Below are 27,088 nucleotides of genomic sequence, written 5' to 3'. Positions count from 1 at the left end.
CCTCAGAATAGACTTCCTTGTTTTTTTCCTGATCTTAAGAGGAAAGCATTCATATTACTAAGTGTTATTTTAAATGTGTTTTTTACTGATGCCCTTTACCAGGTTAGAGAAGTTCTCTTCTCCCTCCCTTCCAAGTTTGCTGACAGTTTGAAAAATCAGGACTGGATGTTGAATTTTGTCAAATGCTTTTTCTACATCTACTGAAATGCCCATGTAGTTTTTCTTCTTTAGTATTATGATGAGTTACATTGAATTTTGAATGTTGAACTAGTTTTGTATTCTCGGAAAAAACCCACTTGGTTATGATGTATCTTCCCTTTTATATATTGTTGGATTTAATTGGCTAAAATGTTGAAAAAATTTGTATCTGTATTCATGTAGGATATTGGTCTGTAGTTTTCTTGTAATATCTTTGCCTGGTTTGGGGATAGATAATGCTGGCTTCATGGAATAAGTTAGACAAACACCCCCTCTTCTTCAGTTTTCTGGAAGTCTGTGTATCATTAGCATTTCTTCCTTAAATGCTTGATAGAATCACTGCTAAAGGCATCTGGGCCTGGTGTTTTCTTTATGAGAGAAGTAAATGAGTTAACACATGTGAAGTAATTAGAACTGTGCTTGGCTTGTAGGAGGTGCTCAATAAATGCTAGCTGTTATTTTTTTTTTAATTCATCATATTTTCAATTAAAATAATAAATGTTTAGTATAGAACTTAGAAAACATTTTTAAATTTTAAGGAAGAAAAAGTCATAGTAATCCTACTAGTCAAAGATCTCTAGTATTATCATTTTAGTGCATTCTTCAGTGCTTTCCGCAGATAATTTATGCTTGTTTATATTGCTCTGTACATTCTTTATTCACTTAACATTCAATTATTAACATTTCCTAAGTCAATTCCTAAGCCATAAAATTAAAAGACGCTTACTCCTTGGAAGAAAAGCTATGACCAACCTAGACAGCATATTAAAAAGCAGAGACTTTACTTTGCCAATAAAGGTCCATCTAGTCAAGGCTATGGTTTTTCCAGTAGTCATGTATGGATGTGAGAGTTGGACTATAAAGAAAGCTGAGCACCAAAGAATTGATGCTTTTGAACTGTGGTGTTGGAGAAGACTCTTGAGAGCCCCTTGGACTACAAGGAGATCAATCCGTCGGTCCTAAGGGAGATCAGTCCTGGGTGTTCATTGGAAGAACTGATGCTGGAGCTGAAGCTCCAATACTTTGGTCACCTGATGCAAAGAGCTGACTCACTGGAAAAGGTCCTGATGCTGGGAAAGATTGAAGGCAGGAGGAGAAGGGGACGACAGAGGATGAGATGGTTGGATGGCATTGCCGACTCAATGGACATGAGTTTGAGTAAGCTCCAGGAGTTGCTGATGGACAGGGAAACCTAGCGTGCTGCAGTCCATGGGGTCACAAAGAGTCAGACATGACTGAGCAACTGAACTGAAAGTCAACAGACATTCTTTTTTTTTTTTTTTTTAAACTTTACATAATTGTATTAGTTTTGCCAAATATCAAAATGAATCCGCCACAGGTATACATGTGTTCCCCATCCTGAACCCTCCTCCCTCCTCCCTCCCCATACCATCCCTCTGGGTCGTCCCAGTGCACCAGCCCCAAGCATCCAGTATCGTGCATCAAACCTCAACAGACATTCTTAATAAATATAATTTCAAAGGCTGTACTATTACATGGTCATAACTCATTTAACCATGATTTTGTATTTTTAGAATTGTTTTACTTTTCCTGCACCAGAGATCAAGCATTTCTTTACTTCAAAATTGAAAGCATTTCCTCTAAAGTCAGGAACAAGACAAGGGTGCCCACTTTCACCATTACTATTCAACATAGTTTTGGAAGTTTTGGCCACAGCAATCAGAGCAGAAAAAGAAATAAAAGGAATCCAAATTGGAAAAGAAGAAGTAAAGCTCTCACTGTTTGCAGATGACATGATCCTCTACATAGAAAACCCTAAAGACTCCACCAGAAAATTACTAGAACTAATCAATGACTATAGTAAAGTTGCAGGATATAAAATCAACACACAGAAATCCCTTGCATTCCTATACACTAATAATGAGAAAACAGAAAGAGAAATTAAGGAAACAATTCCATTCACCATTGCAACGGAAAGAATAAAATACTTAGGAATATATCTACCTAAAGAAACTAAAGACCTATATATAGAAAACTATAAAACACTGGTGAAAGAAATCAAAGAGGACACTAACAGATGGAGAAATATACCTTGTTCATGGATTGGAAGAATCAATATAGTGGAAATGAGTATACTACCCAAAGCAATCTATAGATTCAATGCAATCCCTATCAAGCTACCAACAGCATTCTTCACAGAGCTCGAACAAATAATTTCACAATTTGTATGGAAATACAAAAAACCTCGAATAGCCAAAGCGATCTTGAGAAAGAAGAATGGAACTGGAGGAATCAACCTACCTGACTTCAGGCTCTACTACAAAGCCACAGTTATCAAGACAGTATGGTACTGGCACAAAGACAGAAATATAGATCAATGGAACAAAATAGAAAGCCCAGAGATAAATCCACGCACATATGGACACCTTATCTTTGACAAAGGAGGCAAGAATATACAATGGATTAAAGACAATCTCTTTAACAAGTGGTGCTGGGAAATCTGGTTAACCACTTGTAAAAGAATGAAACTAGAACACTTCCATATATATTTAGATAAACACACACAGAAACCTTCAGAATATCCCCTCCAGTCCTTCCCTCTATGGTGTGCAGATAACATACACTGATAACAGTTCATGTTCATTGTGTGATTACTATGTGCCAGGCACTGCAGTAAGGACTTTATATGTTATATCTTAATTAAGAGTAGGTTCCATTATTATTATCCCTGTTTTACCAATGAGGAAACTCAAGCACCAGGATGTCAAGCAGCTTGCCCAAGGTCACCCAGCGAGGGATTGACAAAGACAAGAAAGTCTGTCATGTTTCACAGCCCATGCGATTAACCACTCAGCAGTAGTGCCTCTCAGCTTATACTTTCAGACTTTTTATATGACTTCCATCCTACACCTGATTTGCGGATCCTAGGACTTTGAGTTCTCACCCAGCTCACTTGCCCCAAATGTGTGTTCTCCACCTGGCTTTGCGGTGCATTCCTTCCTATTCCTTATTACCCATTTCTTGCTCTTGTAGTTATTTACAGTTTCACTGCCAGCTCCTCTAGTCAGCCAGCTAAAACCCCTATCATCCCAACCAGAAATTGGGACATATATCTGATAAAAGGATTCTTTTTCCTACTTTGTAAATTTGTTTCCACAAAAATAATGATAGAGTTTAAGTCAATCATTATACATCCAACTAAGAGACTTTATTGAAAACAATTAAAAATGGAGGCTGCCCTAGAAAATGAAAGATATGCCAATAAAAAATGGCAGGTTGTACCCATTGATAACAAAAATATACAGGTTGTCTAGAATCCTAAAATGGACATAAATAAAAGTATTTTCATTTCTTAATTGTTAACCCTCACAAAAGGTATTATTTCTGCCTTTGTCTAGAAGGTTTATATTTTGTGTTGACAACCGGCAGTATGGTTTGCACAGCTTTTTCATGGCTATTGTATAGGAAATTATGATGAAAAGACTTTATTACCAGGAAAGACTTTGTGTGTGTTCTGCTAAATTTCTGAATCTTTCAGTGACTGTGTGTATCTGTGTTTGTTTTTGTCACATCTTTGTTTAACCAAACAGGCTACACTCTAGGGCAGCCCAGTTGAGTCCTTCCTGGTGGTGGTCTCTAGTTAATTCTCCCAAGTTACTTCCCAGGTGGGAAATGACGTTAGAATCCTCAAACAAGAAGCCTCTGGGTCCAGGGACTTTCCCACTTCCTTATCTGTCCTCAGGTACCCCTTGCTTTATCGTATCTGTCTTGGATCTGCCAAGAGCCAGGCATGCCACTATATGCAGTTGAGATGGACAAGAACAGTCCTCTCCTCCCAGGCTCAACATAAGTTTAAAGTAGCCAGCGTCCTTTTCCAAGTTCTGGGTTTTGTTTTGTTTTTCTGTTTTTTTCTCTGTCGGTTCCCCCTAACGATGGGCAGTTTAGGCTCATATGGGTCCCTTTAAGTGCAGCCATCGATCACAAAAGACAGTGAGTGCCGGCAGACGTGACTGCAGTCTGTCGACAATTTTGGAAAGAAAAAGAACCAATTTCGTGAACTACGCAAAGTAAATGGGTCTAAAACTTTTAAAATTTTAAATATACCCCTGCAAGCACCCGTTACCCTTGCCTGGGAAGTTTTAGTAGCGGTAACCTCAAGAGCTCGCCTAGCTTCTCACTTGCCCTACGGCTAACTTTCAGCTCTACTTAGACTCGAATGAGAATCTAAGGAAAAACTACCACCCGGAGACCAAGAGAAAAACTGGAGGATGCGGGCATCGATCCCGCTACCTCTCGCATGCTAAGCGAGCGCTCTACCATTTGAGCTAATCCCCCACCGCTGGCCACGGCTGGTTATCTCTTCCTCTAAAGAGAGATCAGAGCTTTTACAAGCGAAGATAAATATTCTTGACCACATTTTTGACCTTTCTTCATAGTTTAAGGCCAAAGCAACAAAATTAAGACCCTCTCCTTCGAGCCGGAATCGAACCAGCGACCTAAGGATGGCCGGCGACATTCGTCTACAGTCCTCCGCTCTGCCAGCTGAGCTATCGAAGGGAGCGGAAGAACGCTCTCTCAACTTATCCTGGTAACTGACTCGGGTTTCTACGCTTCGTGTACTTTCGTTTCCTGGGCGCAGGATCCACCTTGCCGATCTCCCACCTCCTCACGGCCGCCGCCACGAGCACTCGCATCGCCGACCTCGCCTGTGCTCTGAAGCCAAGGTTGGGGGGCTGGCCCCGGGGACGCGGCGTGGCTGTTTTGTGACTCAGGGGTTCGGAAACGCCACAGACGCTTTAGAAACGAGCAGAAAACCTTGACCCGGCAGCCGCCCCGCGGAGAGTTGACTCTGCTCCTCTGGGAACTTGGACTTCATGTCCCTGATTCCGGGATTAGCAAAAGAGGAGGCTGCCATAGACCAAAGCTGCCGCGAAAGAGCTCTCACTTGTTTTCTGGAACGTAATGGATTATCAGGGAAACCCCTGCGTGGAAAGGATGATAAATCATAGGAGGCTCGACAAAAATGCATTTGTCTCCTTCGAGCCGGAGTCGAACCAGCGACCTAAGGATGTCTCTCGGCTAGAATATCAACTACAGTCCTCCGCTCTACCAACTGAGCTATCGAAGGGACAGCCGGATTGTGGACCCCGCCCGCTGAGATTCAATACAGAAAAACCTGAGCGCGTGTGCCTGAGAGATCACACTGAGCATGCGCAATGGAGGGAGCCGGACAAGAAGGCGGTCGTTGGCGGAGCTTTGTTTTACGCATGCGCACAAAGACCGGCCGGCTACGGCTCTCTGGACGCCGTCTGACTCCTAACTTGGGGAAAAACTCCCAACTCGTGTGTTAAAACTGAGACACCCCCCTTCCTCTTCATCCCCTGCGTGCCTGCTGCCCTTTTTCTTTACTCCCTTTTCTTAGGGTAGTTACTGTCGGGTGTGGCTTCACTATTAGGTAACGTTCATGTCCCCTGAGCCCCTCCCCATGTGAGGGGCAGTGGTGCAGGGTGGCCCCAGATTCCTATGTTGAAAACCTTATGCCCAGTTGATAGTATTAGGAGGTGGAGCTTATGGGAGGTGATTAAGTAGTGAGGGCTGGGCCCTTATGAATAGAATTAGTGTCCTTATAAAAGAGGCCACAGAGACATGCCTCTCTCCCAGTCATGAGAGGATACAATGAGAAAGGTTGGCTACATACGATTACGTCCTTCCTTCGTAGGGTCCCAGTGAAAAATAATAAAGATATGCAAGAAGAAAAACTCACACATGGGAAACAAAGCAGGTGTAATGAACAAACTTCAGGTTTTAAATAATTTCTGGGATTGTGGAAAGCAAATGAGTCTGAATGGATGCATGTCCCAAGATGGAGAAAAATCACAGCTCAGAATATACACAATCTAGAAGCTTGCAGAAACAGAACCATTCTCCCCACGGGTCTCCCCAAGAGGTTTCAGGCACAGAGGCAGGTGCTCAAAGATCAGAGGCCCACAAATCCCAGGTTGACAGTGATGCAGCAAGTCAATAAAGCAATCAGACAACTTAGGAAAAACGAAAGAGGTCAGGGGGGTTCTAGGAAGATGATCTTTGATGAAGGAATGGATTATTTCACAGTAAGAACTTGCAGATACGATAAAGGCATGTCACTTTTCTCAAAAAGAAAACCAAAACTAATTAGAAATTTCTAAAAAACAAAGCAAGTACATAGAGCTTTATAAAGAACTCACCATCTAAATATATGGGAAACTGAAATCTGGGATGATTTTGAGAAACGAATGACCTGTGTTGTGGGCTAACTTGTGTCTCCCCTTCTTATATTGAACCTCTGGCTTTCAAAATGTGACTTTATTTGAAGATAGGCCCTTTAAAGAGATAATTAAAATGGTGTTGTTAGGGTGGGCCCTTATCGAATATGACTAATGTCCTTATAAGGATTTAGGAAGAGAGAGAAACACCAGACATAGACAATTGTGTGAACACACGACAAGAAGCAAGCATCTGCAAGCCCAGGAGAGAGGCCTCTGAAGAAATCAAACCTGCTGACTTCTTGATCTTGATCTAGCCACCACAACTGAGAAAATAAACTGTTGTTTAAGCCAGCCAGGCTGTGATATTTTGTTATGGGAGCCCCAGCGAACCGATACAGAGATAGTGAGGAAAGAGAAACATGTTTTCTTTCCTGTAGTTTGGTATTGTTTTGTTTGACCACATCCAAATTCGTGTGGGGCAGCCAGTCCCATGAGCTCAGTTCAGTCCCTAAGTCATGTCTGACTCTGCATCCCCCAGGGACTGCAGCACCCCAGGCTTCCCCGTCCTTCAGCATTTCCCGGAGTTTGCTCAAACTCATGTCCATTGAGTCGATGATGCCATTCAACCATCTCATCCTCTATCAGCCCCTTCCCATAGTTGTCATCTAGGACAGCATTTAATGAAAATTACTTTTAAATGAAGGAACTGGTGCCCAAAGCTGTGAAATAACTTACCTTCAGTAACAAAGTTGAACAATGGCAGATAAGATCTCAGCTTTCCTGAGTCACCAGCCAGGACTCCTTCCTTGGCACTACTTGTCACCAGATGGACACTTGAGTTAGAGTGACTGGATGCTGGACTGCTCCCTGGGAGGAAGGAGGTTGAAAGGCAGTTTCTGACGTCAGGCAAGAACAAATGACGACCAGGACGTTCTGGGAGTAACAAAGTGTTCCATTTACTAAAGGGAGCGCTCTTCTTATCTCTCAAACACAATGATCAAGTTTCTAAAATTTGTTAACAGTGATGCTCCATGAAAATCATGCCAAGGTATCCTGAGATCTGAAAAGCCCTTGTTCGACTTGGAACAATGTGTAAGGAAAAATACCTTATACATATCCTTACACATATCCTTATTATACAAATTATATTATATATTATACATATTATACAAATACCTTACACATATCCGCTTGAAAGTACTTTCACATTCTTCCTTTTTAATTAAGGAAACCGTTCTACAGATCACAAGGCCCTACAAAGAAAGGTTAAATAATTTCCTCAGGATGACCCTCCAGACTCGGGAAGCAGAGTTGAATTCGGGTTTACTGAGTCCTCATCCATGGCTTCCTGTAAATATTTACTGTCTCCAAGAAGGTTGTTTGTGAGAAACCACAGAGGTGCTATTTCCAAGGTCAGAAAGGGAACTGTTCCAGGGGAGCTACAGTTGATTCTTGTTATTCGTGGTAGTTAGGGTCTATGAAGACACCACAAACACTGATTTAGTAAATACTGAACCATTGCTCCTGGAGAAATACAGGGCTAAGTTCCTGTGAGCCTCTGTTCACAACATTTTCATCATTAAGTGATCGATACACAACCTTGTTTTATTCATGCTTCTGTTAAGACACCTTATTTAATACGCAACCTTGTTTTATTTATGCTTCTGTTAAGATACCTGCATATTTTTGATGCAGTAACATTGAACTCATGCCCAATAGCACTATTACTCATACCTGGAAGAACCTTATCTAACATACATATTTTCTCTATAAGGCACACTCTAACCTCTTGTGCTTAGAAACATTAGACAGCTCTGTGCTTTTAAGAATTTTAAACAATGAGATTCAAACAGAAAGCACACATCAAAAAAAGAGATACTTGTTTACAATAAGAGGGCTGAAACAATAAGAATGTTATCTTGTCATTCTCTGCTGGGAGCACGTACCCTGGGCAGCTGGGATCTTTTGCTGTTCTGTGTGTCTCTGCAAGTGACCACGAAAGCACTGTGAGTACTGATATGGGGGGTTATAAATGAATAATAGGGAAAGGAATACATCAAGGCTGTATATTGTCACACTGCTTATGTAACTTATATGCAGAGTACATCATGAGAAACGCTGGGCTGGATGAAGCACAAGCTGGAATCAAGATTGCTGGGAGAAATATCAATAACCTCAGATATGCAGATGACACCACCCTCATGGCAGAAAGCGAAGAAGAACTAAAGAGCCTCTTGATGAAAGTGAGAGATGAGAGTGAAAAAGTTGGCTTAAAGCTCAACATTCAGAAAACTAAGATCATGGCATCTGGTCCCATCACTTCATGGCAAATAGATGGGTAAACAGTGGAAACAGTGTCAGACTTTATTTTTTTGTGCTCCAAAACTACTGCAGATGATGATGACTGCAGCCGTGAAATTAAAAGACGCTTGCTCCTTGGAAGAAACGTTATGACCAACCTAGACAGCATATTAAAAAGCAGAGACATTAGTTTGCCAACAAAGGTCCGTATAGTCAAAGCTATGGTTTATCCAGTAGTCATGTATAGATGTGAGAGTTGGACTATAAAGAAAGCTGATCACTGAAGAATTGATGCTTTTGAACTGTGATGTTGGAGAAGACTCTTGAGAGTCCCTTGGACTGCAAGGAGATCCAACCAGTCCTTCCTAAAGGAAATCAGTCCTGAATATTCATTGGAAGGACTGATGCTGAAACTCAAATACATTGGCCACCTGATGGGAAGTACTGACTCATTGGAAAAGATCCTGATGCTGAAAAAGATTGAAGGCAGGAGAAGGGGACGACAGAGGATGAGATGGTTGGATGGCATCACTGACTTGATGGACCTGAGTTTGAGTAAACTCTGGGAGTTGGCAATGGACAGGGAGCCCTGGTGTGCTGCAGTCCATGGGGTCGAAAAGAGTCAAACATGACTGAGCGACTGAACTGAACTGAATGAATAATAACAAGTAGGCAAATTCGCAAACATGGAATCTGTGATAATGAGAATTGATTGTATTATTAAGCCACACTAAACCCTGAATTATATGCCAAATCACTACATCTAAAGATCTTAATGAGACTAGCCCACAGCTCCCCACCTCCATTAAGGTGGTTAACAGGAGCCACTTGTACCATAGGGAGATGGCAAGACCAACCTGGCCACATCCCAAGGCTCCACAAGCCTCTGCAAACTCGTTTAGTCTTTCACGCTCAGGGAGAGGAGGGCTCTCATCTTGTCCACACAGTGTCTTTCCCAAAGGCATGATTTGAAGGGTAGGAGTCTGGGAGGATGTTGCAGGGAGATTTCCTTTAGAGATTCATATTCCTTTAAAAAACATTTATTTAATCTCTACTGCTGCTGCTGCTAAGCCGCTTCAGTCATGTCCGACTCTGTGCGACCCCAGAGACGGCAGCCCACCAGGCTCCCCCGTCCCTGGGATTCTCCAGGCAAGAACACTGGAGTGGGTTGCCATTTCCTTCTCCAGTGCAGGAAAGTGAAAAGTGAAAGAGAAGTCGCTCAGTCGTGTCCGACTCTTAGCGACCCCATAGACTGCAGCCCACCAGGCTCCTCCATCTATGGGATTTTTCAGGCAAGAGTACTGGAGTGGGGTGCCATTACTTTCTCTGTTAGTCTCTACTATGTGTTAGGTATTGTATTGCTCTAGTGCTGGAGATGCAGCAGTAAACAAAACAGGCACAAATCCCTGCTCTGATGGAGCACACATTCTGAAGGCAGACAGACAGTATATTGATTATATATAACATGTAGAGTAGGTTCAGCAGTTGTGAGTACCAGAGGGAAAAAACAAAGCACAGTTTGATCCAGTGTGTGGAGCATAAAATGGAAAATTGGCATAGGGCAAAAAGTAAAACAAATTATTACAGAATATATATACTCACACAAGACACACACATATTTATTTTAAATGGTTGCAGGTAAAGTTCCTTTAGAAAAAGTTAGTTTGCTAAGTTGTATGTCCTTTGTACTATGGAGAAATAATAAAGGATTGCTAATTCTTAGGAATTTGAGGATTTTGAGGCTTTGAGGATTTACTTGAGAAAGTCACTGGAATTTCAGTAAGGGCTATTCACTAGTCCAGTGGTCCCCACCCTTTTTAGCACCAGGGACCGGTTTCATGGAAGACGATTTTTCCATGGTCTGGGGCGGGAGGTGGGTGTTTCAGGATGAATCAAGTGCATTTCATTTATTGTGTACATTATTTCTATTATTGTTGCATCAGCTCTACCTCAGATCATCAGGCATTAGATCCCAGAGATTGGGGACTCCTGTTCTACAGGAATCTTCTTGAACAGCAAAGGGCAGTTGAAGAGAAAGGTAGATAATAAAAGAAGTGACAGGAGAGAATGTTCTTTTGAAAATAAAAGGACTCTGGGAAGGAGGTGGATAGGGAGGTATAGAGGGTTTGTTTTGAAGGACAAATGTAGTTGTAAATAATGTAGTGTGGCATTAAGATCATGGATTCAATGACCAGCCTGCTGTACCCCTCACTAACTGGGTGAACTTGGCCAAGGTACTTAACCTGTTTTAGTTTCTTTGTCTGAAAAATGGGGAATGATAATGCTGATTGTACTTGTCCCATAGGTTGTTGAGAGCATTAAGTTACTATATAAATATAAAATATATAAAGCTAATATAGGACAGTGTCAGGTACTGAGGACAATGTTGTTGTTGTTCAGTTGCTAAGTCATATCTGCCTCTTGAGATTCCATGAACTGTAGCCCATGAGGCTCCTCTGCCCATGGGATTTCCCAGGCAAGAACACTGGAGTGAGTTGCCATTTCCTTCTCTACAGGATCTCCCCAACCCAGGGACTGAAGCCACGTCTCCTGCATCAGCGGGCAGGTTCTTTACCACTGAGCCACCAGGGAGCACAATGACTACTGGTTATTATTGTTAATTTATAATTTTAATTTATGAAAGAATGAACCATCTTTCTTCAAACACACCTGTGATCCTAAAAGCCAACACAGTCCACCTCCTTTCAAATCCGTTAGTTTGGGGGATGGGATGGGTGCTTTCATTCATAAGCAATGAAACTAAGAAAAGCAGGAGATAAGCAGGGAAGTGAATTGTTTTTATTTTCTATTAAGACTTTATCCTCTTATTCAGAATAACATGTACCTTTCAGATTTTGGTAACGAAAAATTAAATTTCCTAGTTTGCTGTATATCGAGTTATAAAATAAATTCCTTGCTAAATACATTAAAGAAACTTTTGAAGGCATTTTATAGAAAATTATTAGCCATTAATAATAAGTTAATCAATATATGGGCTTCCCTGATGGCTCAGATGGTAAAGAATCTGCCTGCAGTGCAGGAGACCCAGGTTTGATCCCTGGGTTGGGAAGATCCCCTGGAGAAGGAAATGGCAACCCACTTCAGTATTCTTGCCTGGAGATCTCCAAGGACAGAGGAGCCTGGTGGGCCACAATCCATGAGGTCGCAAAGAGTTGGAAAGGACTGAGTAACTAGCACTTAATACACAGGCAGTAATTTTCATTGCTTAACGGCTTTCATTTGTTGCTTTTATAAAGCTTCCTAGGTTAGCTTTAAAATATTGTTTTTTTGTGATTATAATTCTGAAAATATCAGTTTAGTAAATGGTTAATGTATATACATGCCCAAATAGATCATTCTAAAGATAATTAAGAAAATGTTGAAATCTCGTTCCCAGAGTGAATATTTGTACTAAAAATTTCCCCCAACAATTCTTCACCAGAAAAGAAAGTATATTGTAGATGAAACCTTGAGATTCATCAATCTGGACAGCGTCTCAGGAATGGAGAAATTTGGGTACCAGAGCAGATTACTCAGATGTAAAAAGAAAAAACCCTCATAGGTAAGATCCATCTTCCTGGACCTGGGAACAAGGATGTGCCTGGGGACTTTCAGGCATGGGAAAAATTGATAGATTTTTCAGTGATTAGAAAGCTCAGTTGGCAGCCTAGAAATGAGCAGAATGTGTTAACAACTGTCTGGTAACTGCTTATTTGATTCTAGGAATTCAGTTTTGCTTGAGGACAGCCCTGCAATAACATGAAAATTCCAGAAAGTTGTACCACACTTACCCCTTCATCTGGCACTGAGCATGTTTAGGTCTCCTTTTGGAAAAAGGCTTTTCTCAGAAATGGTCTATGTTATGAGAATTGATCAGTTAGTCAACAAGTATTTAGTAGTCTCTTCATATTTTAGTGCAGTGCAGAATACAGATGTAAAGGCTGACTCTAGGATTTTCTGAAATCACTGCTAATGTGAACCACCTACAATTTGGAAATAACTTTATTTTACAGAAGATGGTTTTTCATGACTTAATCTAAATTTCTGGCCCTTTGTGGTCTAGAACTGCTCAGGAATAATATGAAGATGACTATTACTTAGGTTCTCAGGAGGGCTTCAGGGCAGAAGAAGAGGAATTTTGGAGAGGAGGACCCGTGATTGTCAAATAAAGGTCTTTCTTTGCTTTGAGGACTATTGCCCTGGAAGTGGACATTTGCCTTCTCACCCATGAGAAGTAAGGGGTGGCAGGCTGCTGAAATTTAAAAAAATAAATAAATTCTAAAATTGGGTCAGAGGTTTGAGTGCCAAACAGAGAAATCCCATGGACAGAGGGGCTTCCTTTGTGGTTCATCTGGTAAAGAATCTGCCTGCAATGCAATCCCTGGGTTGGGAAGATCCCCTGGAGAAGGGAAAGGCTACCTCCTCCAGTATTCTGACCTGGAGAATTCCATGGACTGTATGACATCCATGGGGTCATAAAGAGTCGGACATGACTGAGCGACTTTCACTTCACTTCACTTCGATTCATGGACAGAGAAGCTTGGCGGGCTACAGTCCACGGGGGTCACAAGAGTCAGATACGACTCTGCAACTGAACAAAATCAAATGTAAGACGGCAAAAAAGTAAATAGTTGATTCATGAAACCCTCTACTCTTATAGCCCGGAGGCCAGGATTAGGTAGTGAGCCACTGAAGTGGGCAGTTCATTCAACCCTTCATGAACTGGGATCATTGTTGAGGATCACAGTCAGCTTGTCCCTTCTTTCCTTGATGCTTGTCTGCAAAGATGTTTGTGGATTCATAATAATAGCAGGCGATTCCAGATGGCAACTCCACAAGAAGCTAATGTGGCCCCTCCTCAGATGGAGAGTTGGTCCTTGTTCCTGTGTAGCTAAGGGGCATTCTGTAGAACTCATTCCCTCACTCACAGACATCCATGTGCTTACATTTGCCATGCAGCACTGTAACTAAAACTAGCCCTATGTAGGAAACCTTGGCCGGAACATCTCCAGGAATTTAATTCCACATCTGATTGGGATTCTAATTCATGACCTATTTTCATCAAAACCACTCTTGTTCTGGCTCTGTGGGAAAGCTGGGGGTGGAAGTAGAAAGTTTTCTGTGAGAAAGAAAAGTGAGGTTGAGGGGAGAAAGAGAAGATGAGTTTTGTGACTTGTAGGTTACTATTCAACAGCAGGACTGCTGTTTTGCTTAGAGACCTCAGGAAGGAAAAGTAGTGGCTCCAAGCTCTCAGAGGTAGGGCTGTTCATCTCATTGTTCCCTTCGAATGGAAAGTTACTCCTGTGTCGAGTACAGTTCTGAGCACCTGCTGGCCACTGGGCTATTAGTATTGGGTATTTTCATGGGTTTTGTTGGGTGAGAGTTTATATACAGAAGTCTCATCACATTTGTCTCTGTGTAACAACATATACAAACTCATATAAAACCATCTTAAACTTGTTAAATACTTAACTTTTTGGAGTTCTTTCAGCTACTTTACTTGGTCTTGCAACAGTTTGGAAGGTAAACAGAGAAGATATGAACACAGAGTCGTAGGGAGATTAGCCATATCATTCTTATCTCACTTGGTCACAAGGGCTAGTTTGTGAGTGCTTAGTTAGAGCCAGCTTCTTAAATTTCAAACCAGGGCCCTTTGTACTTAATTATGCTGATTAAAAAAAAATTCCAGTAACACACGAGTTAGATTTTTAATTATGTCAGAACTGTCAGAGCTATAACACCAATTCTCACTTACAATGTATATTTAACTTTAATTAACTGTAAGGGGGGGTGGGTAGAATAAGAAACAAAGAAAAAAGGAAATGGCATTTCATGCAATATTATGTAAAAACATAAGATCTTGAAAAATCCAACCTTACATTAAGAACTAGGGAAGACCTGAAAAAAATAAACACTTGCTGCTTACTGTTTTAGAAATAGCATATGGCTTCTACCACCTGATGAATGTAAGAATCAAGTAAATGCAGAGATGACCTCTGAGTATAGATGTTCAACATGGGCAGTATTTCTGATCACTGTCACGGCTGAAAATGGGATAAGTGATATGCCTTTAAATTTAAATTATAGAATTTAGAATTCTGTCCTTTACCTCATGTGTTTCTTTTTCTTAGTGTGGCTAATCTAAGCCTGTTGGACAAAAAATAGTTTAACTTAAAACTGTCAGACACATTTTTGGGGGCTGTTTTGTGCCCAGAATGATTTTTTTTGGTATCATTTACAGGGCTGAAGTTCTGTTTTTGTTTTTATGCCCATCTAAAAGTACACAGAAAACTTCTTTCTTCCTGGTTTGTTAGTTTTCAGTAAGTGATAATTTGTAATCTTTCAAAACTATAATATGATTTGCCTTTACCTAATAATTTCTTCCTGCCTCTTGAAATATTTCTGTGGCCATATTGTATATGACAGGAAAAAATCTCTACACACACAAGAAATTCCTCCTAAATTCTCATGTATGTTTTGCTGATGATATTTAAAGGCAGATGTTAATACTGCATTTAGTTAAATAGATGAAAAGTGGCTTTGGTTTCAGAATACAACTTTAGTCTTGAGGACTGAGGTCTGGCTCATATTAAGGGAAGGCTCAAAAAGCCTGTCCAATGCCTCTGTCTTACCTCAGGCAAGGAGCATAAAACAACTCTTCAGGCCTTTATTCATCAAAATGGAATGTGTGTTTCCATTAGGAATTCTACTCAAAGAGTGACTCTGCATACTGAGAAAATTATGTAGCAGTCATCTTTCCTTAACCTAAAGATAAAATACAAATGTGGAAAAGTTCACAGCATTTCATGTCCCCTCCCCTCCCCCAGCAAGACCACCTGGAGACATGGCTGAACCAAGAGGAGGTACTGTGGACCCTCAGTGGGCTCAATATTAAGAGTCTGTACAATAACTTCGAGGTTCTTCTCTGATTAGCTGTGTTTTCTCATTTGCATTTGTGGGCTGGAGAACAACTGGAAAGTCCATATCTAAAAATAAAGAAAACCAATAAGCACCCTCTTAGCATGTTATGTTTCCTTTAACGGGGGCAAGTGGTAGATATTTTTGTTGAAGTGATGATTGGCAAGCCAATTCAATTCCTAAAATATTGAGGATCCTACCTTTTAAAGGCCTTCAAAAGGGAGGATTTATAGTCTTTATTCTTCATTTAAGTTTTTTCAGTTATAAAATTTTAAAACCAAAGCACTAAACGCAACTTTCACCTCAAGGCAATTTTCTAAAACCAATAAACTTAAGCTTTAGTTACCATTTTGTGGGTATGAGGACAGGGCTACCACCCATGTCATATAAACTACGTGTTAAGTCTGCATGAAAAGTACCTCCTAGAGTTGTGCAGTGGACAATTGCAAACATGGCCCTGGTTGGGAGAGAGGTCAAAACCCAGAGCTTGCTTAGGTGAGGAGTCTAATAGAAGTTGTCCACAAAAGTAAAAGTGAAGTGTTACTTGCTCAGTTGTGTTTGACTCTGTGACCCCATGGACTGTAGCTCACCAGGCTCCCCTGTCCATGGGAATTTCCAGGCAAGAATACAGGAGTGGGTTGCCATTTCCTACTTCAGGGGATCTTTCCAACCCAGGGATAAAATCTAGGTCTCTTGCATTGGCAAGTGGATTCTTTACTTTCTGGGCCAACAGAGAAGCCACAAGTCCACAAAAAGTTAGTACCCTGGATGATTATGTGGTGTCTAAAGCACCATACTCCTAAATCTACAAGAAAATGTACTGGTCTTGAGTTTTTGTGAAGCAGGGAAGAGCCTTTCTAAAAATGTTTATTGGCAAGTCAATGAGCAGACAATTTGGCAGGCCAAATTTATAATACCTATGTGTTCCAAGAAACCTCAAGCTGAAAATTTAGTTTAAAATGGTCCAGTGCAAAAGCACTGGGCAGAAGTAGATGACCCCAACCTTCAACCCAAGCCTTAAAGAATCCCCCACAAATTGCAAGAAATAAACTCATAGTTAAAACAGGTAGGAGAGAGAAGGAGAAAGAGAAGGAGAGAGACTGAGAGAAGGGGGTGAGAATGAGTGGAAGTTAGAAACAGTGAAGACTGGGTAAGAGCCAGTAGAAACAACAAAAGGCTAAATCAGACCCCAAAAGGCTTCAAATCCTGCACTGGCACTTCAAACTCATACAGTGTTGTATGTCAAGTAAACATCTTAAATAGATTGAGATTTAAAAAGGAAAATGATCAAACATGATTTAAGATAAGAGTTAACCTCTGAAGAGGGAACAGCAAGCAAAGAACTTAAAGGTAATGGCAATAATCAGGTCGTAATATTTGCTTGTATATGCTGGATAAGTAGAAACAATAACAGATAAAATAAGTGAATTACCCCCCAAATCTCTACCAGTAACTAACAGAGCTGGGGCTTGAAATGGAACTGTGTAATTCAAAGCCCTTTCCTGTCTTAGCCACTAACAGTGTACTGTTCTAGAGGTAGCTGGCATAAAGGCTGATGATCAACTTTCCTGTTTCCGCACACTTGTGAATATTGATGCCTTGTGGTATCCTCTGCTTCTTGCCTCATGGGTGAATTTGCAGGAAACAAAGAACCTTCTCCTTTTCTGAAGAAAGAGTGTTTAGCTTCTTTCTGTAGTCAACTCTTAGTATACCCCTCTCCTCTACTACAGATATTTTTTAATTGAAGTGAGATTCACATAACATAAAATGAACCATTTTAATGTGAACAACTTAGTACATTCATAATATACTAAATATATAATTCACTGCTTCTATCTAGTTGCAAAACAGTTCCCCAAAGGAAACCCAGTACATATTAGGCAGTTGTTACCTGTTCCTCCTCCCTTCCTCTCCCCCACCCCCCAACCCAGGCCCTGGCAACAACCAATATGCTTTCTGCCTCCATGAATTTACCAGTCTGGATATTTCATGTAGATGGGGTTATACTGTATTTGTCCTTTTGCGTCTAGCTTCTTTCACTTAGCATAATGTTTCCAGGTTCTTTCATCCTATAGTATTTTTCAGTACTTCATTCCTTTTTAAGGTTGAATAATATTTCACCTCCAGGTTCGATCCCTGGTTTGGGATGATCCCCTGGAAAAGGGAATGACTACCCACTCCAGTATTCTTGCCTGGAGAATTCCATGGACAAAGGAGCCTGGTGGGGTTCAAAGAGTACAGTTCATGGGTTCACAAAGAGTCAGACATGACTGAGCAACTGTACCACCTTTTTGCTTTTCTTCCCCAGAACCTTCTGGGTTTTCTCTCAACTCCCTCTCCCCTCTTCCTAGTTAAATCCTACGGCTCTTGCTCTTGTCTAGCAAACTTTCTGGGATTCCAGCTGTTTTCTGCTTATCACATTTTGCTTTGATGGTATGAGCCCTTGTCTGGATGTAGCCCAGTTTGGGGTTATTTGCAAATATGATCTCTGCATAACTTCTACTTCATTCTATTTCTTGATAAAAACTATGCAATAGAACAGCCTAATAAGACTATCCCCGCCTTGCCCAGCATCTAGAGCTCCATTTACCCTCTTGTCCACAGGATAAAGAGAGATTGTGTGCCAAACGCTGTGCCAGTTATCAAGATTCCTCCCTTCTGGGACTTCCTTGGTCGTCCAGTAGCTAAGAATCCACCTTCCATTGCAGGGGATGAGGGAAACCAAGATCCCACATGCCTGGCGGCAACTAAGCCTGTGTGCTGCAACCACAAGACCCACAGCCAAATAAATAGATTTTTAAAATAAAATACTTAAAAAAAAAAAAAAGGATTCCTCTCTTCTAGGATTCTCCATCCGCATAATCTCCTACCCCTTAACTTCTCCTCCTTAAAGTTTTCAGCTTTAAATGTCACTCCCTCTGGGAAGCGGTCCTTACCTGCATCCGGGTCAGGCCCCCTAGTGTTCACTGTTACAGCCTCCATGCTTCTCCTCTGGCACACTTACTGTACCTCTAAGTTAACTAAGCTTGTTGTGTGATTATTTCTTTACTATTTGTCTTCCCATCTCCTCTGCTAGACTGTCAGGTCTAAGACTGCAGGGATGGCATCTTTCTTTGCTCTAGCCCCTAGCAAAAAGTGCTCAATAAATGTTTGTGGTTGAAAGACTATCTTGATAAACCTGTTGAGTAAATTTGTTCACTAAACCTTAGCAGGCAAACTTTGAAGAAGCCTTGGGTCCACTTTGAACTGCTTCTAGGGCAGTATTCTGAGCTGACTCACTCGTCCTGCTCCCCAGGCCTGGGCCTCGGTGATGCTTACTTGATATTTTCATATAGAAAGTGAGGGGGGGTTCAGGATGGGGAACACGCATACACCCATAGCAGATTCATGTTGATGTGTGGCAGAACCAATACAATATTGTAAAGTAAAAAAATTTTTAAATTAAAAAAAAAAAAACACAACAAATGGCATAGTGTCAAAAATGACAACATTAAAAAAAAAAAAAAAAGGAAAGTGAAACTGTCAGCTATTCAGTTGTATCCTACTCTTTGCAACCCTGTGGACAATAGTTAGCCAGGCTCCTCTGTTCATGGGATTCTCCAGGCAAGAACTGGAGTGGGTAGCTATTCCCTCTCCAGGGGATCTTCCTGACCCAGGGATCGAACCTGGGTCTTCCTCATTGCAGGTGGAGTCTTTATCAGCAAAGGGCTTTGGACTAGTTACCACAGTTATTTTCCATAAATTATTTTTAGAAATCAGACCCTTTGGATTGGGGGATGGTTAGGAAGGGGATTGAGTGGGATTGGTGAAAAGAGGAAGGATGAATTTAATCTCTTCCTTGGTGCCCTTTCACTGGCCAGTAAAGTGCGATGAATGCTGAATAGTAATAAATGTCTCAATATCTTGACTGACGGTGAGTCTAATTACAAGCCATATGGCCTCTTCAGCTCAGTGGCTGAGAATTTATTTGGGCTTCATCCAGGTGACTGGCAGGAGCAGCTAAGCAGTCAACAGATTTTTCTCTGCACTGACTCCCACGTTTTTAGATCCAAGGTCAGCACACTATAACATCTTCTCCCTTAAATACTGTATTCCCTTGCCTTCAAAGAAAAATAGGGAAATTATGACTCCACAAGGAAATTTTAGGGTTTTAATTGGTCGTTTGAGGACCAGTGCTTGGGAAAAAAAAAACAACGGAATTTATCTTTTGTATTTTCGGTTCTCTTTGCCAGCGTATTCAGTGAAGCTAGGTTTCCATTTATGCTCTTGTTTCTATACCTCCTTCCTCTTTCCTTTCCTTCCTTCCTTCCTGTCTCTGTCTGTCTGTCTCTCTCTCTCTCACACACACACACATACACACAGGCCTAGGGAAAGGTGTTCTGTCTCAGGTAGTAGAATTTTGATTTCATTGTATCCTTCAGCTAACAGAAGAGTATAGGGTCTAGATGAGCTTGTTTTACGTATAGTGCTCAAAATTTCACAAACTAAAACTTCTAATTTGTGATATCCATTACCTTTATCTTTCAAGCTTTAAATTTTCCAAAACAAAAGTGAGGGATGGGCAACCCGCCAAGATACTGTCTTCTCTTTGCTCCTAGTTGATTAATAAGAATAATAGAATCCCCATGTGTTCCTAGAAACCCACTGGAATTTTATTTTTATTTTGAGAAAGAGATGGGAATCAGTCTACCATTTCTAAAGTTCGGAGAGACTATTGAAGATGTCACTGTTTTGAACTTCCTTCCTTTATTTCTTAAGGGTAGAAGTTGGGTTACACCCTTTTGCATGGATGAAACAAGCACAATAACCCAACTAAATCTGCAAATGCCACCCTGTAGCACTACTCTTGACCAGAAACTTTGGGGTATGTTTTTGTGCTTTGTAGTAATTCTGTGTATAATTACTGCTAGCCATACTCGTGTAGAAGTGGCCTTAGGGATAACTTCTGTAACTCAACATCCCAATTTAATTGCTTAAGAAACTTGAAGATCCACACCAGACATGGTGTCACACTCTATGAATGTGTCCAGTGTGCTCTGATCCTGGAAGCATTGGGTGATGGAGGCAACAGGGTTTCAAATGTGTATTCAAACTTAGTCTGTAGAAGAATTCTTCCAAATTTTACATCTTATATATGAAATAAGTTGGATAGGAGTTTTCTTAAATTTGACAACATCCCTAAAAAGTTAGACAACTTTATCAATAATGAGATGTAAAATTGAAATTTTTCTAATCTACCAATAATAAAAAACAAATTTTGAACAGACATGTTAGAGGAAAGACAATTATTTTTCTATTGCTCCTACAGTAAATGATGTTAATGAAATTGCTATTAAAGAAAGAGGCAATGAAAGAAGATGTACCCAGAAAGTATAGCAGGGAGTACTATAGAGGTGTGCCAGGCAGTTAATTAAACTATTGCTATTTTTCAAAATTTGTGACATTTAAGATGTTTATGAGTTTTTAAGCCTTGCAATTTTTTGTAATTTCTTTTTTTCATGATATTCACTTTCAGATATAATTTTGTATTTGTAATTTGATGTTTTTTTTTCCTACAAAAGGACTGTACAGATTGTGTTACATTTCTGGCCCTCAAAAACCTAGAATAATTGTGCATTAAAATACTTCAGAATAGGATAGAGCTTTTCCTTTTGGTTAAGGCTTATAGTAGCACAGTCAAATGGGTTCATGATTTACTTAGTCTGCAATCTGACCTTTGCAATGGAACTGGTAGCTCTGAAGTGTCAGAACTGAGGACAGTGAGTGGCACATAAGTTCATCACCAACAACTCTGTAGGAAGGAAACCTGGGTGGCATTTGGCACTGAGTATGTGTTTCTGTTCCAGAAAGGAAATCTTCTACAGAGAAGGTCTGCTGAAATGACTGAGTGGAGCTTTTGTCTAATTTAAAAAGGAAAGACTCTGTGGCTCTTCAGAGAAGAGCGAAACACTGGATTTGTGATATCTAGATTTAATTCACCCAGTTTTGGTTTCCACGCTATAAGGAAAGATAAGGACGACACACGGGCTGGCAGTGACAGTGCTCTCCTGTGTCACTGCTCCTTCTGTTCTCTGCCTGTGATGGACTGGGTTGATATTATAGGAGATCCCAGTGACCCCTGACATGACCTAATGTCAGTTTTCAGAACTTTTCAGTCACTCAGTCGTGTCCGAATCTTTGCAACCCCATGGACTGTAACACGCCAGGCCTCCCTGACCATCACCAACTCCCGGAGCTTACTCAAACTCATGTCCATTGAGTCGGTGATGCCACCCAACCATCTCATCCTCTGTCGTCTCCTTCTGTCTTCAATTTTTTGCAGCATCAGGGTCTTTTCCAATGAGTCAGTTATTCACATCAGGTAGCCAAAGTATTGGAGTTTCAGCTTCAACATCAGTCCTTCCAATGAATATTCAGGACTAATTTCCTTTAGGATGGACTGGTTGGATCTCCCTGCAGTCCAAGGGACTCTCAAGAGTCTTTTCCATCACCACAGTTCAAAAGTATCAATTCTTCAGTGCTCAGCTTTCTTTATGGTCCAACTCTCACATCCACACATGACTATTGGAAAAACCATAGCTTTGACTATACGGACATTTGTTGGCAAAGTAATGTCTCTGCTTTTTAATATGCTGTCTAGTTTGGTCACAGCTTTTCTTCCAAGGAGCAAGCATCTTTTAATTTCATGGCTGCAGTCACCATCTGCAGTGATTTTGGAGCCCAAAAAATAAAGTCTCTCGCTGTTTCCATTGTTTCCCCATCTATTTGCCATAAAGTGATGGGACCAGATGCCATGATCTTAGTTTTCTGAATGTTGAGTTTTAAGTCAACTTTGTCACTCTGGTCTTTCACTTCCATCAAGAGGCTATTTAGTTCCTCTTTGCTTGCCATTAGGGTGGTGTCATCTGCATATCTGAGGTTATTGATATTTCTCCCAGCTTTCTTGATTCTAGCTTGTGCTTCATCCAGCCCAGCATTTCACATGATCTACCCTGCATATAAGTTAAATAAGCAGCATGACAATATACAGCCTTGATGTACTCCTTTCCTGATTTGGAACCAGTCTGTTGTTCCGTGTCCAGTTCTAACTGTTGCTTCTTGACCTGCACACAGATTTCTCAGGAGGCAGGTAAGGTGATCTGGTATTCCCATCTCTTGAAGAATTTTCCACAGTTTGTTGTGATTCACACAGTCAAAGGCTTTGGCATAGTCAATAAAACAGAAGTAGATGTTTTTCTGGAATTCTCTTGCTTTTTCGATGATCTAACAGATATTGGCAATTTGAACTCTGGTTCCTCTGCCTTTTCTAAATCCAGCTTGAACATCTGGAAGTTCACAGTTCACGTATTGCTGAAATCTGGCTTGGAGAATTTTGAGCATTACTTTGCTAGCATGTGAGATGAGTACAATTGTGTGGTAGTTTGAGCATTCTTTGGCATTGCCTTTCTTTGGGATTGGAATGAAAACTGACCTTTTCCAGTCCTGTGGCCACTACTGAGTTTTCCAAATTTGCTGGCATATTGAGTGCAGCACTTTCACAGCATCATCTTTTAAGATTTGCAATAGCTCAACTGGAATTCCATTACCTCTACTAGCTTTGTTCGTAGTGATACTACCTAAGGCCCACTTGACTTCACACTCAAGGATGTCTGACTCTAGAAGAGTGATCACACCATTGTAGTTATCTGGGTCATGAAGATGTTTTTTGTACAGTTCTTCTGTGTATTCTTGCCACCTCTTCTTAATATCTTCTGCTTCTGTTAGGTCCATACAATTTCTGTCCTTTATTGTGCCCATCTTTGCCTGAAACGTTCCTTTGGTATCTCTAATTTTCTTGAAGAAGACTCTAGTCTTTCTCATTCTATTGTTTTCCTCTATTTCTTTGCACTGATCACTGAAGAAGGCTTTCTTATCTCTCCTTGCTATTTTTTGGAACTCTGTGTTCAGATAGATATATCTTTCCTTTTCTCCTTTGCCTTTAGCTTCTCTTCTTTTCTCAGCTATTTGTAAGGCCTCCTCAGACAACCATTTTGCCTTTTTGCATTTCTTTTCCTGGGGCTGGTCTTGACCACTGCCTCCAGTACAATGTCATGAACCTCTGTCCACAGTTCTTCAGGCATTCTGTCTGTCAGATCTAATCCCTTTAATCTATTTCTCACGTCCACATTATATTCATAAGGGATTTGATTTAGGTCATACCTGAATGGTCCAGTAGTTTTCCCTACTTTCTTCAATTTAAGTCTGAATTTTGCAATAAGGAGTTCATGATCTGAGCCACAGTCAGCTCCCAGTCTTATTTTTGCTGGCTGTATAGAACTTCTCCATCTTTGGCTACAAAGAATATAATCAATCTGATTTCACTATTGACCATCTGGTAATGTCCATGTGTAGAGTCTTCTCTTGTTCTTGTTGTAAGAGGGTGTTTGCTATGCCCAAAGTATTCTCTTGACAAAACTCTGTTAGCCTTTGCCCCAGTTCATTTTGTACTCCAAGGCCAAATTTGCCTGTTACTCCAGGTATCTCTTGACTTCCTACTTTTGCATTCCAGTCCCCTATGATGAAAAGGACATCTCCTTTGGGTGTTAGTTCTAGAAGGTCTTATAGGTCTTCTAGAACCGTTCAACTTCAGCTTCTTCAGCATTAGTACATGGGACATAGACTTGCATTACTCTGATAGTGAATGGTTTGCCTTGGAAACAAACAGAGATCATTCTGTCGTTTCTGAGATTGCATCCAAGTACTGCATTTCGGACTCTTTTGTTGACTATGATGGCTACTCCATTTCTTCTAAGGGATTCTTTCCCACAGTAGTAGATATAATGGTCATCTGAGTTAAGTTCACCCATTCCAGTCCATTTTAGTTCGCTGATTCCTAGAATGTCGACGTTCACTCTTGCCATCTCCTGTTTGACCACTTCCAATTTGCCTTGATTCATGGACCTAACATTCCAGGTTCCTATGCAACATTGTTCTTTACAGCATCAGAATTTACTTCCATCACTGGTCACATACACAACTGGGTGTTTTTGTTTTGGCTCTGTCTCTTCTTTCTTTCCGGAGTTATTTCTCCACTGTTCTCCAGTAGCATATTGAGCACCTACTGACCTGGGGACTTCATCATTCAGTGTCCTATATTTTTGCCTTTTCATACTGTTCATGGGGTTCTCAAGGCAAGGATATGGAAGTGGTTTGCCATTGCCTTCTCCAGTGGACCACATTTTGTCAGAACTCTCCACCATGATCCATCCATCTTGGGTGGCCCTATATGGCATGGCTTATAGATTCTTTGAGTTAGGCAAGGCTGTGGTCCATTTGATCAGTTTGGTTAGTTTTCTATGATTATGGTTTTCATTCTGTTGGCCCTCTGATGGATAAGAGGCTTATGGAAACTTCCTCATCGGAGAGACTGACTGTGGGGTAAACTGGGTCTTGTTCTGATGGGTGGGGTCATGCTCAGTAATTCTTTAATCCAATTTTCTGTTGATGGGCAGGGCTGAATGTCAATTTGAAAGTGAAAGTGAAGTCACTCAGTCATGTCCGACTCTTTGGGACCCTGTGGACTGTAGCCCACCAGGCTCCTCTGTTCATGGGATTCTCCAGGCAAGGATATTGGAGTGGATTGCCAGCTCCCTCCAAAGAGTAGATGCGAAAAACGCATTGGTCTCATCATCTTTACCCATGGAGGATCTTAGTTCCCTAACCAGGGATCAAACCTGTGTCCCATGCACTGGGGGCATGGAGTCTTAACCACTGGACCAGCAAGGAAGTGCACTGGGCCCATCATTCTTAAGCAAGTTATGCCAAAGTCCATGGCTCTTTCCTGAAGAAGAGTTTACACATATATATTTCTGTTTAACCTACTCACGAGTAATATAGTTTGCTTGCTCTTTTTTGGTATGTATGCCCCATTAAATATGTGCCTTTTGTATCCCAAATTAAGCAAAAGAAAGTTGTAATTGTATTTGACCATGGGCCTACAATTTGGCCACAGGGGCAGTAATAAAAAATGGTAGGAGCAAACCCCATCTGCCACACTGCCACCTGCTGGTCCCCATAGGAAGGAGTCACAGCTGGCATAGACATCCCTTCTGATATCCCAACCCTGAAATGGTCTGAGACCAAGCCAGGTTCACATGACTCCTTTAATCTGGAGTCGTCGCTCTGTCGCTCAATCGCTCAGTCATGTCCGACTCTTTGCAACCCCATGGACTGTAGCCTACCATGCTCCTCTGTCCTTGGGATTTTCCAGGGAAGAGTACTGGAGTGGGTTGCCATTTCAGGGTGGGTAACAATTGGATATTACTTAGCATCATATTTGATAGGGAATTAAAAGTACTTCGAAACCTTTAAACAGTCTCTGCTCTGTCTCATGTCATGGAATTTATGCTTCATTGTCATCAAAAGAATCAGTCCACAGAAGTGGATCCTGCATCACTGTCTGAGTACTTGCTCAGTTGCTTCAGTCATGTTTGATTCTTTGCAACCCCATGGACCGTAGCCCACCAGGCTCTTCTGTCCATGGAATTCTCCAGGCAAGAATACTAGAGTGGGTTGCCATGCCCTTATCCAGGGATCACTGCCTGAATTATCAAGTAATTCTTTTATTTCCAGGCTTCTCTGTGACTTAGTGATAAAGCCTATTATCTAGAATAATGATCCATTCTGCAGGAGAAAATGACAGTGGCATTATGGCTGCAAGACAGAGAGGACAATGGCAGGTTTGACTCCAGTTTGTTTAAACAAAGGCATTTCCCAGGGAGTATGGAGTATTCCTGATGTTGTGAATTCTATGAGATTTTACCTTTCTTTACATTTTTTGGTTCAGTGAGTGAACAAGGAATATACCATGGCCATGCATACACACTGATAAACACATGGAGGTAGTTTAGCAAACAGTCCCATTTGTAGTATGACATTCTTTATGCTAGCATGGTTCGAAGCTAGCTCTGAATGTGTGGCTATGAAGGAAGCCGAATTTCCAGGGAAGGCTACCGCCCACCAGTTTTACCCAAATGCATTTTCAAAGTAATCAAAAAGAAGAAAAGTCAAGGGTTGCTGACTTCTCTTGATGTTCATTCCCTTCTATTTGAATAGAGATCCTAACATAAGAGAAGCGAAAAGCAAAGGAGAAATGGAAAGATATAAACATCTGAATACAGAGTTCCAAAGAATAGCAAGAAGAGATAAGAAAGGCTCCATCAGCAATCAATGCAGAGAAATAGAGGAAAACAACAGAATGAGAAAGACTAGAGATCTCTTCAAGAAAATCAGAGATACCAAAGGAACATTTCATGCAAAGATGGGCTCGATAAAGGACAGAAATGGTATGGACCTAACAGAAACAGAAGATATTAAGAAGAGATGGCAAGAATACACAGAAGAACTGTACAAAAAAGATCTTCACGACCCAGATAATCACGAGGGTGTGATCACTGACCTAGAGCCAGACATCCTGGAATGTGAAG

The 27,088-nt window shown here is 41.0% G+C and overlaps 1 protein-coding gene and 3 non-coding genes across 4 annotated transcripts in view; all 4 read right to left on the bottom strand.

Moving 5' to 3' along the window:
• Positions 1-4,421: 4,421 nt before the first annotated feature.
• On the bottom strand, positions 4,422-4,494 carry TRNAA-AGC (transfer RNA alanine (anticodon AGC)). Its single transcript has one exon. It is a non-coding gene; the product is annotated as a tRNA-Ala (tRNA).
• Positions 4,495-4,627: 133 nt separating this feature from the next.
• TRNAY-GUA (transfer RNA tyrosine (anticodon GUA)) lies at positions 4,628-4,716 on the bottom strand. The gene is given in 2 exon segments: positions 4,628-4,663; positions 4,680-4,716. It is a non-coding gene; the product is annotated as a tRNA-Tyr (tRNA).
• Positions 4,717-5,193: 477 nt separating this feature from the next.
• Positions 5,194-5,287, bottom strand: TRNAY-GUA (transfer RNA tyrosine (anticodon GUA)). The gene is made up of 2 exons: positions 5,251-5,287; positions 5,194-5,229 (listed from the first exon to the last, which is right to left on the bottom strand). It is a non-coding gene; the product is annotated as a tRNA-Tyr (tRNA).
• A 10,309-nt stretch (positions 5,288-15,596) lies between these two features.
• Positions 15,597-27,088, bottom strand: part of DNAJC5B (DnaJ heat shock protein family (Hsp40) member C5 beta) — a 54,975-nt gene continuing 43,483 nt past the window's right edge. The window contains exon 4 of the mRNA XM_055546140.1: positions 15,597-15,691. Within this exon, the coding sequence (XP_055402115.1) occupies positions 15,597-15,691 (95 nt within the window). The remainder of the gene's footprint in view (positions 15,692-27,088) is intronic.

The sequence above is a fragment of the Bubalus kerabau genome, chromosome 14 (assembly GCF_029407905.1).
Source record: "Bubalus kerabau isolate K-KA32 ecotype Philippines breed swamp buffalo chromosome 14, PCC_UOA_SB_1v2, whole genome shotgun sequence".
NCBI classification, from domain to species: domain Eukaryota; kingdom Metazoa; phylum Chordata; class Mammalia; order Artiodactyla; family Bovidae; genus Bubalus; species Bubalus kerabau.
Note: the sequence above shows the minus strand (reverse complement) of the source record. Positions and strands in the feature narration are given on the sequence as shown.